At 46.7% G+C, this 14,409-nt stretch overlaps 1 protein-coding gene across 1 annotated transcript; it reads right to left on the bottom strand.

The window, feature by feature from the left end:
* Window positions 1-112: 112 nt before the first annotated feature.
* On the bottom strand, window positions 113-12,010 carry CSUI_003488 (flagellar related protein; the record flags this gene model as incomplete). Its single annotated transcript, XM_068063686.1, has 9 exons — window positions 11,785-12,010; window positions 11,113-11,350; window positions 9,866-10,455; window positions 8,504-9,210; window positions 6,985-7,393; window positions 3,521-5,967; window positions 2,122-2,557; window positions 1,208-1,438; window positions 113-168 (listed from the first exon to the last, which is right to left on the bottom strand). The coding sequence occupies exons 1-9, from the start codon at window positions 11,879-11,881 to the stop codon at window positions 113-115; spliced, it is 5,211 nt and encodes a 1,736-aa protein (XP_067924341.1). The 5' UTR covers window positions 11,882-12,010.
* Between the last annotated feature and the right edge of the window lie 2,399 nt (window positions 12,011-14,409).

Below are 14,409 nucleotides of genomic sequence, written 5' to 3'. Positions count from 1 at the left end.
CCCTACTCCTCCTCCTCCTCCTGTTGATGTTCCTGGGGTGTCGAATGAGACAGCATTTATCAGAGAAAAGAAAGAAAGAAAGAAAGAAAAAAGGGAGAACGAGAGTGAGGTCTTATTGCGAAATCGTGTTGTGATCTTGTTCTTCTTCTTTCTCTTCTTCAGCGATATCTATGGATCAAAAAGAGGGTCCCCCCCTCTCACGTATTTCAGGAGGTCTATCAGTCAAGAGAAAGAATGCAAACCGTGGTCTATTTCGATCTTCCTTTTGTGCTCTCTCTGCTCTTTGCTTCGTGGAGCGGCATCTGTCTACTTCATCTAAGTTAGTCAAGAGGCTCTTTGTAGCTTCTCGGAGCTCTCAGCGAAGAAGAGAAGGAAGAGAAATCTACGAGAAAAACTTCAATAGAAGGAGGAATCGTTGAAGAGGGGGACACAGCTCGCTCGGTCGCTCTCTTTTTTTTTTCTCTCTCTCTCTTCGAGGCGAGCCTAGAGAAAGATGGCCTAGATAGACCACGATGAGGTATCTCTCCATAATAAGAAGCCTCAGGGATGTAATGGCAGGTTTCTATCTCCTTTCTCAGGAGCTTCACACGCCTTCCGAGCTACCCAAGCATAGAAGAGCTAGGAGGATCTATATACTTCTCAAGCAAGAGACTGATATGCAATCCTTAGATAGGTATGATTGAGAAGAGGCGCTGGGGGGGGATTGCGAAGCGCATCTTTCAGCTTGTAGATATATATGGGGGGCATATATAGGATGGATAGACATCTCGGACATATAGGCCATGGCGTCTTTAGTGACTTTAGCTAGACAAAAGATGGGAAAAAAGCTACATCATCAATCTCTCTTCTCCCTCTCTATCTTCTACGTATCAAAGAAATCATACACACTCGTTATGACACATACAATCTATCCATCTATTTGTATCTATAGAAACAGGCACATATATACGTGGCTGTAGAATTGTGTATATAGAGATATGCATATGTATAGAGATAGGGATATACGTATTGGGTGAGAGGTATGAGAGTGATCGATTGAAGTACCTGCTCCCTATCTATCTTTAATCTATCTATCTTTGATCTATCTTTAATCTCTCTATCTATTCGTCTATCTATCCATCTGTCTAGGTGTGCGTATAGAGATAGAGATCGGTGTGTGTATGGGGTGTGGGGTATGCATGTGATTGCTTGAGGGCTGTTTACTTACCTTTGAAGGAAGAAGGGAGTAGATTTCGAGAAGGAATAAAGATCGCGCCAAAGTCTAGCTCCTGTCCTACAGGTTGAACGATAAGCTCAGAAGAAATTCCCCTTCCTCGTAGCTCGATGGTCTGTCTCGTCAGATTTCCTATCAAATGAAGCTTTGCTCGGTAACTCTGCAAGTTCATCGCCACCCCACGCACAATCTCGATTTCTGCTCTACAAGCCAATCTTAGGACTACTACAGTCCAAGAGAAAGAGAGAGATCGATCGATCGAGAGAGAGAGAGAGGTATGTTACATAGGTAGATCGAAATGTCTACGAAAGGTTTTCTTGTTTCTTTGTCCTTGCAACGACCAACTTATCTCTTCTTTCTTTCTTTCTCTGTCTCTTCGTTGTATGGAGTCCGCGAGTAGTCTTGATCATTCTCGGAGAGACATGTGTGTAGCTACTTGCCTTCATACATACGTATTTAGATAGGCTAAATAGATACAAAAAGAAGGTGCTTGTCTGTAAGTGTCTCTAACTGGCTCTCTCTCTCTATATATAAATATATGTACATATGGATATAGACAGACTCCTCAGTATGTGCATATATGTATCTAGGTTGATGCAAATATGCACATACTGAGGATACGTCTCTATTTGTACTTGTAGACTGGATCTGATATGCGGGGACACTCGAAAAGAACATAGCCTTCTCTCGTACTACGACTACAGCTACTACTGCGCAAGAGATGTGATCCACTACAACCCTATGTAGATGTGTATGTCTCAGGCATATAGAGATAGATAGATAGATAGCTCTATCTATCTATCTATCCAGTTAGCTGCTTGAGTGTCTTTACAGAGCTCTTTCTCAAACTTTCTTTCTCACTCTTGCTTTCTTTCTCGTTCTTTTTTCTTGGTAGGGAGGTGAGTTACCTACAAGATGCGTATGGTCTCGAGCGAGGTGATATGAATTTACCTGAGCTGCGAGAGGATTGAAAGACACAAGAACGTCTAGGGATTTCTCCGGAGACAGAGGCCTAAGAGGGCTGATAACCTCAAAACAAGAAGAATAAGGAAGTTCTTCTGCTCGCAAAAGGATAGGCTCCTGTGTGGATATCCAAGCCGGACTTATAGAAGGAGAAGAAGAGCCGTCTGGAGAAGAATGAAGAATAGAGAGAGAACTAGGTTCCACCCCTGAAGAAGAAGAAAGAAATCCCATCTCCTTGCTTCCTGGGTGAAGAGAAGAAGAGAAAGAATGGATATATTTCAGTGTACATCGTAGATGCGCTTCGTTCCCAATCATGACGTCCCCGAAGTCTAGAGTGGAGGGCGTAGCACAAATGAGGCGAGGAGATGCGCAGGTAGACACCTAGAAACAAAAGAAAGGAAGTTCAGAAAGAGAAGCTAAGGAGAAGAAGAAGAAGGGAAAAGGAGAAAAAGAAGAAGAAGAAGGTAAAAGAGAAGAGCCTACACCTTCCGTCTCTTCCGATATGCTATTCCTGATCTCTCCAGTTGTCTTTGTCAGTCCTCAGTTCTTCTTTCTCGATCTTTCAATCTACCTACGTATATCTAAGACTTATATACATACATACAGATTACCTATCTATAGATAATCTATATCATGAATATCTATATCTACATGTATATATGGATGAGTTGTATAGATGTGGCTAGTAGTAGTAGGTAGTAGTCGTAAGACTATTACGATTACTGGAGTGCACGTAGATCTCTCTCAATACCCTCTCTCCTCTGCTACGACTATCTTCTTGTTTCTATCTCTCTCTCTTCCCTCTCTCTCTCTCTTGATGTATGTTCGTATATACATGCATATGCGCCTCTACATCTACACATATATAGCCAGGTAGGCAACATTTGAGATGTGCGTAGAGCTATAGGGCTGTCTACAGTAAGCGACAGAGTGATACAGTCCAAATGGAGAGACCTATACATAGACACGTATGTGCGTATAGAGATGAATGTGTGTATGTATCGACATAGTGTTTACGCTTCTCAGAGAGGATATCTCCACTCCTAATGCTACCAATAGTACTCCTACTACTCCTCCTGCTCTCCTTAGTATTACAACTAGTCGTATTACGTTATGGAGACATTCGCCGCATGTATGGAGGGTAGTAGATCTCCCCTTTGTCTTATGTACGTCCTGCTTCTATGTGAGAGAGAGGAATCTTCAGTCTTTGTCTGTCGAGACTTCTCTATACATGTTCATACAGACATAGTCAGGGAGACATCTAGAGATACATGTATTGAAGGCCCTTGCTTTCTTTTCGATGAATAGGAACAAGGGTAAGAATACAAGCATCAACCGCTGTACCTCTATGAATTTGAAGAAAACTTCTTCTTTCTTGTTAGCTCCACTGATAAGCCGACATCTTAGAGGGATTTGCCAAGTGGCATGCACATAATGCACGATTCTTTCATTCTTTTTTCCTTCTCCTCTTCCTGGATTTCTTTCTCCTTCTCCTTCTTTACCGTCTTCACCATCCCGAGAAGGGTTCTTTGTCGTTGCAATCTCTTGCTGTTCGTCTTCTTTTTCTTTTTCTGCTTCCTTTTCTTCTTCTTCTTCTCCTCCTCCTTCTCCTTCTTCGAAATCTCTTGTAGACTCCGTCTCAAGTCGCGATAGCCATTGCACTCCGCCATAAGCCCGAATCTCTTTGCATAGATCTTTCTCATTCTCTTCTTCGGCTTCTTCTCCTGTACCTGTTGATCTTCTCTCCTGTTCTCCCAGTCCTAGGGTGTCTGTCTTTTCGAGAGAAGCCCCAGTCTCTTCAAGTGTCTTGTCTCCTGGAATACCTTCATCTCCGCCCGAACTTCCTATCTTCTTTCCACCTGCTAGAGATTTCAAACCTTTACCCATGGCTCCTGTTGCGGGAGAATGCTTCGTAAGGTCTTTCGAAGAAGAAGAAGGAGGAGATGGAGAATCAAGTCGTTTATTCTCAGAGCCCGGTTTGCTACTTCCTCCTTCAGCTGTCTGTACACCTGGTGAGGCTCCCCCGCCTCCTGTTGTCGACGACGAGACATTTAAACTTTTGCCTCCTCCTTGGAGTGACGATGAGGAAGCTGTTCCTTTGCCAAGTTGGGAGTTTTCTTCTTCCACATCGACAGCCCACGTGCCATCCGAAGAAGGTGCCAAGAGATTCTGAAACCTCTTTGCGGAGATGTATCTTCTTTCACCTCTCTTCATATAGTCAGCGTCAGGAGAGAAAGATACAGATATGCGTTGAGCTGGGGCAGACAAGGATGAAGAGGAAGAAGAAGTGGTCGAAGGTCTCAATGAGAAACATACAGGGTTAAAGGTAAGCCCAGAGAGTTCAAAAGGAGGTGGTAGAATTTCTACATGAACGAGACTTGTTCCTTCACACCCTCCTTCTATTCGATTCTCACGACCCGTCTCTCCTATGCGAGGGGATGGAGACGAATCGGAGCAGGTCGGTTTGCCTTCTTGCATCCGAGCCATAGAAGGAGAAGAAGTTCTTCTTGTCTGGATGTCTTGTGCTGCAATGGATGGAGAGACCTTGACAGAATAGCTCGTTGAGATATCACATGAAGAAGATGAAGACTTTGCAGTGTGAAGCCTTTCTCTATCAGGAGATGTAACGTTAAGGTTGTCTCTTGTTGCCTCTCCGATTGAAGATGGAGGAGAAGAAGAAGAGGTCGAAGAGAGATGAAGAGGGGGGTAGGGAGGACCCTTCGTGAGAGAGGCCTCTTCATTGAGAGGTTTCTTTTTATGGGATGTGCTGGATTGACAATTCTCCATGAAGGCCAAGACTCCTGTAACGTCTTCTTCTTCTATCTTCTCGTTTTTCTTCTTTCTTTTCGTAGAGACAGGGGGGAGAAACTTCATGAAGAGAGAGACGGTGATCTGTTCGTCAGTAGGAATGACGGGAAGACGAAGAATCGGGGAAGGCTTGAAGGCGATGCAGGATTGAGAAGGCATAGCTCTCCATGGAATCTTCACTTCATGCGCAGCGGCTTGGACTCCTAGGAGCACTCTTAAGACCATATGATCTATACGGATGTGGGGATTGGATGGGTCTGTCTTGAGACCTCCGAAGTGCGGATTGTCAGGAGAATTCTTATTGGGTGTATAGACAGCGAGAACTTTGCGTGTTTCCCCGGGAAGAAGATATCCATACTCTCCATTCTGAAGATGGGTTAGGGTATCTCCTGGCAAGGAGGAAGAGACAGACGAAGAAGAAGACGAAGAGAAAGCAGAAGCTTTCGAGGGGGGATGAGGGAAAGAAGGAGTCGGAGAAGGAAGAGAAGAAGGGTGGCGAGGGAGATTTGTGTCTTGAAAAGAAGAAGAAGAAGAGAAAGACTGATCTACATGTTCGTGGGGGAGACGAAGAAGAAGAGAATCTTGACACGCCGTCTTCGAAGTTGGAGGTACTGAGGAGGGAGATCCCAAGCCTCCAAGAGACATAAAACGATAAGGCGGAGGGGGATGATTAGGAATACAAGAGAGATTAAAGTAACGAGATGAAGAAGAAGAAGAACGTGAAGAATCTAATGGATGGAAGATTGTCCCACGCACTCTTGAGAAAGGAGAAGAAGACCAAGAGGAGGAGAGCTGAGAATAAGACTCTGCATCTAAAGCGTTGTAAATAGAGACGTCTTGATGTACATTAAAGAAGGCGTATTCCATGATAAGAAGAGATGGATTCGAAAGAAGTAAAGGAACAGATACAGACGAACCCTCTGTACATACGCCAAAATCTAGAGATGGCGGTGTTAAAACAATCTCCTTTCTTGTCAAAATTCCTGAACACATAAGAAAAAAAACGCCACACAATAGTACAAAGAACGCATGCAATGATACATACGTCATCAATCAGACTCCCTATCCCCCCTGTCTCCTGTCCATGTACGTACTTATCTATTTATCTATCTTCAATCTATTTAGCTACCTAGCTTGAATCTATCTAGTTATCTGTCATTGATCTATCTATCTATCTCGAATTGGTTTGAATAGTATATATCCGTCTACCATTCTTCAATCTATCTAGTTTGCAGCGGAAATACTAGTTAAATCGCTAAAGGGAGAATAGCTAGGCGCTAGTAAAAAAAGGGTTCCATCTGGAATGTATCTATTTATCTATCTTCAATCTATCTATCAATGTGCAGTCTATCTATTCAGTTATGCATGTGTATCTGTAGAGGTGTGTATGTATATACAGTTTGAATATCTATATACAAATGGCTACGTTACTACTGGGTGTACATGCATAGAGATATAGACAGGTCTATACATATACCCATCTCAATATATGTAGAGTTGTATGTACACATATCTATCTATAGAAGCGTGTATATTTATCAGCATGCGGTGTTTACATAGACACATAGAAGCTAAGCCTGACAAAACACGAGTGAGACGGCCTCTTCGTGAATCTCCTGAGAAGGTTTGGAGTTATGTTCCAACTAGAAAAGCATGTATACTCGTGACAGAAAACAGGCGAAATGCTGGCAGATATGAGCTGTCGTCTCAAAATACACCCTAACAAGTCAAGGTGTCTATACACCCTAAGATAAAACACCGCTACCTATCTATCGCATACTTCCCGCAGTCATGCTTCACGATCCTGTTTTAACTACTTTCTCTTCTTTCCCGTTCATACAAGACAAACACACAAAGTCTCTTTCTTTCTTTCTCCCTCCCTTTCTTCTCGTCCAGCCAATAATAGAGAGACAGAGAAGATGATCTTTTCTTGGATCGATCTTCCTTTCTTCCGTCCTTCTTTTTAACTGTGGAGGAAGAAACTTAAGTCTCTTCGTTACCTGTTAAGATGGTGTTAACAGGCAAGACTTGATCAGAGCCTTCAATACGGACAGGGATAGAAAAGCCTAAGGATCCCGGGTGATTGGCTCGAATCTCTGGATCGACAAATTCTTCCACATATTGAGGAAACCTTGTAAAGAATTCTTCTCTTGGAGAGAAGGCTGCTGTGATGGTAAGTTTATCTTGCCCTTGGATATAAGATGTCTGCGGCTCGAACCAGAGCTCTCCTTCTACAGTTGAAGGCCATGACACCCATACCTTCATAGCTGTCTTTTGTTTATTGTGGAGAACTAACTTATGTCGATAGTGGTTTCCGGAGATGCAGACATTAAAGTCATATTGGGGAGATTCAATGGAAAGAGGTGGAGGTATACATCTTCCCTTCACTATGACAATACGGTCGCGGACCTGAGAAGGGCGAGGAGAACGACAGAGAATCCCACAAGAGAAGAGAGGTGAAGGAAATAAAGGAGGGGCGGGGAGTGAGAAGATCCTCTTCAAGAAGAAAGGAGGAAGACGAAAAGCATGAGAAAAACGAAGTGAGATAGTGTCTAGGGGTTCTTAGATGGTATCAAGATAGAAGAAAACTCCCGTAGGAAGAGGGATCTAACACCATCGAGGACAACGAATGGTGATCATGCTGAAGAAGCTAGCTATGAAAGAGAAAAGCGGTAGTTTCAACGCAGGTATCGATTAGCTAGTCAGAGACAGAGAGATGACATAAAGAATGAGGAACTGGGATAAGCCTCTCATGAATCGATTCTTAATAGTCAGATTGTTAATACCAATGTCGGGCCCTTCTCCACCCGGGTTCGATTCCTATCAGATAGAGAACAGACACATTCATGCCTTATTCGGTCTTCAGGCTCTAGAAAGAGCGCTCGTTCGGAAAATAGAGAGAGAGAAGAATAGGAATGAGAGGTAAACCAAGAAAAGAGCTTTCTGCAATCATATGGCTTTGTTTTCCTCTGTGTGAATGAAGAACTTCTTCAGTCGCTGTCTCTCTCTGTGGATTGAAGAAAACACGAGAGATTCTTTCTTGTCTGAAGGGGGTCATGCAAAGATTTATGAATGACAATTAGTCAGAAACTGTAAATACACCGGTGATAGAAGCAAGATGAAGTCTAGTCTTTAGTCACTCCACTCAATTAACTTCATTCTTCTCCAAATAGGATGAGGGAGACACGGTATGCCTCGCGTGGGGACCTCCTTTGGTTTATCGAAATCTTATCGTTTCGATGTTGGTCGCCTTTTGCAGCTCTACGAGGAGTGGGGGGGGCGTTCGCTTCTGTCTGTTTTTCACTGATGTATCGTAAAGGGGAATGATTTGCGAAGTCCATGGCCTTTCTAGCGGATGAAGACGAAGAAAAGTCACTTTTGTCACCCCGTTCCCTCCCTTTTTCCTCTCCGGTCTATAACGGGATTGACGAGCAAATAGCTACTCTACGTTACAAAAGATTAAGAAAGGAGAGCCTAGAGAAGAAGACTGAAGAGACAAACAGGGTGTAGTGAACGTACCAGAGGGTTCCACATCTTGAGACATAGAATCGAATAGAAGTCCCCTGGTTCCGAAGGTGCATAACTTAGCCGGATAGCTTGACTTTGTTTGGACTCGAAGATCGCTGAAGAGTTTTCGATAACGAAATGCTGTAAGTTCATTGGCTCGTACGACCATTGATTGATAAGGTCAGCAATACCTAAGTCTGATAGGAGCTTGTGCTTTGTTTCGCTGAAAGATTCATTCATAACAAGCTTATCTACTGAAATCATATCGATCTGTTGATGAAAGTCAGTTGAGCTTGATTGAGTGAGAAATTGAGGATCATTCATATCTAAACTTGAAGGGCTCTTTGGCTTTTTATTGTCGCTGATCGAATTGCCTGCGTTTCCTTGTTGCTGGACGCCGCCTGCTCCTCCTCCTGCTCCTTCTCCTTCATTAGCAGACGGCTGATGATCCTGGCTCTCTTCTAAAACCGCTGATTCGGTCTCGGATAGATGAGAGATAGGAAACTGAAGGTTCGTTACATCTAAAACGATAGGATAAAGCATATAGGGTGATGATAAGGCTCCCTCATTTCGGACACGTAGTAAACTTGTGCCAACAGCACCTAGCTGAAGATCTCCCATATCTAAAACAAGAACCTGTGACAGCTGAGGATTCTTTTCTTCTCGTCCTTCTTCAGACACTTCACACATGTCCTCCTGTCGATCGCTTGAAGAAAGACCTGATAGAAAACGCAACACATTCGTACGGCTTCCCTTCTGATTGAAGAGACACACAACCTAATTTACCGGGTGTGTTGCTTTGCGCCTGTCTTCTTCACAGTATCGGGGTAGAGAATAATGGAGACACTGAATAAAGACGCCTCCTGTAGCAGTCCAGTCAAGGCATCTGACTCAACTGACGTCACAAAGCAGTCCCTGTTTCTTTCTTTTTCTGAGTCCACCATCTCCGAATGACAGACCATTCGCCACAGATAGCAAATCTGCTGATTACGCTGTGCCAGGAAGACAACAGATCACCGGAAAGCTGCTGAGATCGAGGATGCTGAAGCGGGTATGCAATAGCCGAGTGTGTTTGTTTCGGTAGCCGAATGAATGCCCATAGAACTCTACATCCGTGGAAAGTTTTGAGCTCTTTCTTTTCAGCCACTTGTCAGTCAGTACGTCTCTCTCTCACTCCTATTAAACTTCCCAGAAATTTGTCTTGAACGGGACCGGAGACACTCTCGCGGTAGCAGAGAAGAATCTCCTCATCGCACTACAGTGGTGGTCTGTATGCCCTTAGTATAAGCAGGGTCTTCACACCTTTCACAACTGCGGGTGTATAACACGTCTACGTGGTCAGAAATCCTTCAAGCGAAACGCAAAATTCCTTACGAGCAGCTGGTAGTCCATCATCTCCAGGCTTGATACCTGACACAAGACTGCCGCTTTCTTCTCTTCTAGCGGCAGCGATGAAATCGGAAGCTTGGATCGGGGGAGGATGAAACCGTAGGAGTGTTTTGGTGGTACAGCATCGAAGCTTGAAGTATTCTGGGCCGGTAGGAGCCAGAATAGAAATGCTTGAGTTGATATCAACATTCTTTTTGGGAGTAAACGTCACTGTAAAAGTTGTAGTGGTTCCGGCGGACATGCGTCCCGGAGGAGTAAAATCGACATGGACGATATCCCGCAGATCTTCCGGGATCGGCGCGACACGGAATGTATTGAATGTGAGGCTAACATTGGTTATTTCAACTACCTGCTTGTACGTTTGATCTACTTCAAAATCTTCAAAACTAATAACTTCCGGATTGATTCGAAAACTCGGGCCTTTATGAATTCTCCCGGAAGCCTTCTGGACTTGGCCTTCTAGGACAGCTTTCTTCTGATTGTTCAGCGACCGTCGTAGACTATTCTGCTCGAACTTGCTCAACTTTGGCTCCCAGTGAAACTTCTCCGTCCTTCGCGGCTGAAGCTCGAGGTTCCTGCAATGCATCGATAGAGAAACAAAAAGCACAACTGAGGAAACCGTCTTTACCTTCTGTCGTTATGGATGGACGAATGCACGTTCTCCAGGGTACGGCGTGTTTACGAGGGACCATCTCGCACAGATCTGTTCTCCCTCTTCGGAAGACATAAAGTCTTAAGAATGGCTTCGGAAAGAAGCTATACTTACTATACTTCCCCCTGACGCGGTATCGACACCGTCACGAGTCAAACTCGACGACCGTTCACGCAGTGAGCCAGAAACCATCAACCTAAAAAGAAACTCTCTCACCCATGGTCCAGTCAAATCTTCCTGTAGAGAAAACCTACAGTGCATCCCGGTGTTCACACCTCATAAAGCTACACAACTGAGGCCTCTCTGCCTCTTCCTTCAATGACTACCGGCTCCCAGTTGTTGTTGGCTCTATGCGCTGGTCCAGACACAAACGAATAGACTCTCGGTGGCCACTGGACGATCCGCAAATTACCCGGGTCGCGCTGACTAACACACTCAGGTTATTCTTAGGAAGCGAAGAAGGAAGACGAGACACATTTGCAGCCGTGAAGCTGGTTTTCGATACGCCTCCATGACCGCTGGAATGGCTGCTCAGCATCATGCCGGCGCTCATCGAATGCCAAACACACTCGCTGCCTACCCCAAGTCGTCGTCTTCACAACCAGCCAGTGTCGGACTCGACCGCCGAGGAGGTCTCCCCAGTGTGTCTGTTCGACATCTTTCCAGCCGAAGACGTGACGATGCGTTCCTGCCGGTTACAGCCGCCTTGCTTAAGCCAGTCCCGCTGCTCAGGCTGCCCGCAGACGCGGCAGCAGAGGGTTCTTCGTCTCCAGTGACGTTCCGCAAGTAGTTCCTTATTTCTCTTTGTCTTGCTGTCTCTGAGCGTAGTACACCACAGGCTGAAGTGCAGACCTGGCGAGCTCTAAGGGCCTGTATGACTGCTGTACCCCGATCTGTAGTGCTTCTAACTGTGAATTGGGAGTTTCGTCTAGAAAGTAGTTATCTGTGGTCTGGATCGGTTCTCGACTTCTCCATGAGGCAGCGCGAACTAAGATTCATTTTACTCTCAAGAGTACGGAAACCAGCCTCGGCAAGCCTTCATTCATTCGTGTCATAAACCGCTGGCGTTTTCAGGGCCTCATTATGCTGGCTCCCACCCCGCCCACTCGCGAGTTGAGCAGCGAGCTGTCGCTAGACCTGGAACGGTGACGAGATTCGGCACTTGTGGGGAAGCGGATCGGGTCTGTGAATGCATCCAGAATTCAAGAGTCGCGGTGTGACAGCTGCAGAAGACCACGCAAGAAAAACGGACTCATTTCTTTTTGAAACTGCATCTGTTCGAGCCTCTTCTGTCTCGCGCTTTCTTCGATCGCCTCTTGCCATCTGTCGTCGTCAGCGAGACGCTCCATTATCTGTTCGCGACGGCGTTGTTGAGACTGTGCAAGCTTTTGAATCTGCCTTTTCACCTCGCGTTGCACTTCTTGAATCCGATATACTTCGACGGGGTTCTGACCCAAACCAAGCAGCTGCTGCGCTTCAGCTGCGCGAGCAAAAAAACACACAAGTGCTCAAAAGGAGCAACTCAGTGCTTTGGAGCAGGCCAGTCCCCCACTCCTCCTCTGGCCTTCTCAGGAACACGTGCTATATCCCTAAATCCTATAGCGTCAACGGGATAAGCTCAGTACCGGGTACTCCTGGTAGATTACAGACAGCAGCGTCCCTTCAGCGGCACTCCGTGACTGCGAAGGATTTTGACAGAGACAGATTACCCTGAGGTGCTTCGGGAGTTTCTCCAAGTGGCGCGACTAGCTCGTGGAACCGAGCGCATCAAAGTATAGTCAGTGCATGCCCAGGAGAAGCGTGAAAACTGCCTTACTTCTTCTCATTTCCTCTCGCTCCTCTCGGAGTCTTCGCTGCTGTTCACTTGAAGCAGCAATGCAACTGGTGATCTCGTCCAGAGACTGCTTGAAAGACACCAGGCGCTTAGCTCGGGCTAAGAGCCTCCTATCGTGCTCCTCTTGTTGTGCCCGCTCCTCCAGCTTCCTCCTGCAAACGTAACGGTGCGTGAGAAATGTGCCTGTGTGAGCCTGAGCCGAACTAGTCCGTTAAGGTCTCTCTGCTAATGCCTGTCGAGGAGAGACTGATGGTCTCCAGCCCCCCTGAGAGGATGCCGTATGGTGGGGTTTTAGTGGGATACCTCCAACGCAGTGCCTCCTCGGTCTTTCAAAGCTCCTCACCGTATTTCCTGTGTGCCCCGCAACTAGTCTTTGTAAACAAAGGCAGGTGATCTCTCGCAGTCCCTTGGGCCTGGCTTCACAAGGACTGTCCCTCTTATAATCCACAGTGACGTGTTACGCGCGCGTCGGCTCAGTGGTCACTTAGGACGAGGTCACTTGCGCGTGACGCAGTTACTAGTCCGCCTGATAAATCTCGAGAGGAGGTAGACCCAGGCAAGTCCCTTGGAGACGGTGGCGGGCCAGTGAGGTATAGCATGTCGTCATTTTGTAAGGAAGCACAAGGCCCGTGCAGTAGCTTCAACTGACATGAATTGTCATGCTCGATATACCCATTCTCGGGAGTACGCTACGCGTACTTTTCCTCTTTTGCCCGGCGGTATTCACTGACTGACGAACTGGACCTGTACACCGGTAGTCCCGGTATGGACGACGCACGCGCTATGCATCGTGGATGACGATGCCGCGAAGGCCCCGATGTACTGGCCCCGCCTTCTCCATCACCGCCGCTCTCCTGCTCCGTCAGTCCTTCGGACAGGGTTGCTTTGACACGGGCAGCGGAATCCATTGTCTCGGAACCTTGACACCTGGTGTCGAGCAGTATGTGTGCTAGACAGCTGCAGAGTGGTGCCAGTTCATGACCGAGAAGGCCGTTCACTCGTGCTCGGGTACCACCCAAGCTGATGAATATCCACAGAATTGAGGCTGACCTCTATATACCGATGGGCGGCACAAAGAACTTTCGCCACGAGGTTTCGAGGAGACAGCCAAGTATGTCCTCCCAGCCAGGAGTCTGGAAGTTACTTCAAATACGACGCGCCCGGAGCACATTCGCACGTTCGGTTTGGGACTGAGGCTGGGAAGACAACTACCTGAAGGCTCTCCACCGAACCTACGTTTTCACTCGAGACACGTGTGTGCCGTCGAGGTATCCTCCGTCCGTCGGGAAGGGGGTTGCAGACTCCGTTGATGTACCCACATACTGAAAAACGTAGTAGCACCTTTTACAGGAGAACCGATTGAGTCGCAACCCTGTCTTAGCCTGGCGCCACGGTACCTAGAAAATCGTAGTGGCGATCACGCATGCTGACGCCAGGAGAGCCGCCCTCAGAGGCGTGTCGGATGCGTGCGAAGGAAAGAACTTGCCTCGCAGATCACCGTAGCGTGCAGCTAAGGCCAGCAGCTATGAGACTGCAGCTGCAAAATCCAACGACTTGAAACAGCTGAAGCGACCGTCGATGATTGAGTCGCGCGTAAAAAGCAGCGCGGTCTGCATGCTCCTGGCTTCGGCACCACAGCGTCGCGCTGCCGGGACCGGCGTGAAATCAAATGTATTAATGCTCTATCTTCGATGCACAAAAGTTGCTCGTCGTGAGGACAGCACGCCAGGCCGCAGCGGTGTCCAAGGGACTGTTGCTCTTCGACAGCTTACCGGACTTGCGCGCCTAAGCCGAAGCGCTCTTTTTCACGGGCTATCGGTAGAATCTCTAGCTTAGCGGCCTGAGCCGAGAAATTGCTGCTTTACCCAGGCGCCTCCTGTTTGGTTTATTTCTTTCTCTGGATCACAGTTCTCTTGGCTGCCAGATGCCTCTTCGTTTTGTCTGTCTTCTTCGGCTCCGGGGTTGCCCAGCTATCGCCACAGTCTACTGCTGCGTTTCCGTTCTTCTCCAGGCAGCATGCTAACTTAACCATTATCCGTATGA

Source organism: Cystoisospora suis, assembly GCF_002600585.1.
Source record: "Cystoisospora suis strain Wien I chromosome Unknown contig_1554, whole genome shotgun sequence".
Lineage (NCBI taxonomy): Eukaryota > Apicomplexa > Conoidasida > Eucoccidiorida > Sarcocystidae > Cystoisospora > Cystoisospora suis.
The sequence above is the reverse complement of the archived record's forward strand: the minus strand, read 5'-3'. Positions and strand labels throughout refer to the sequence as shown.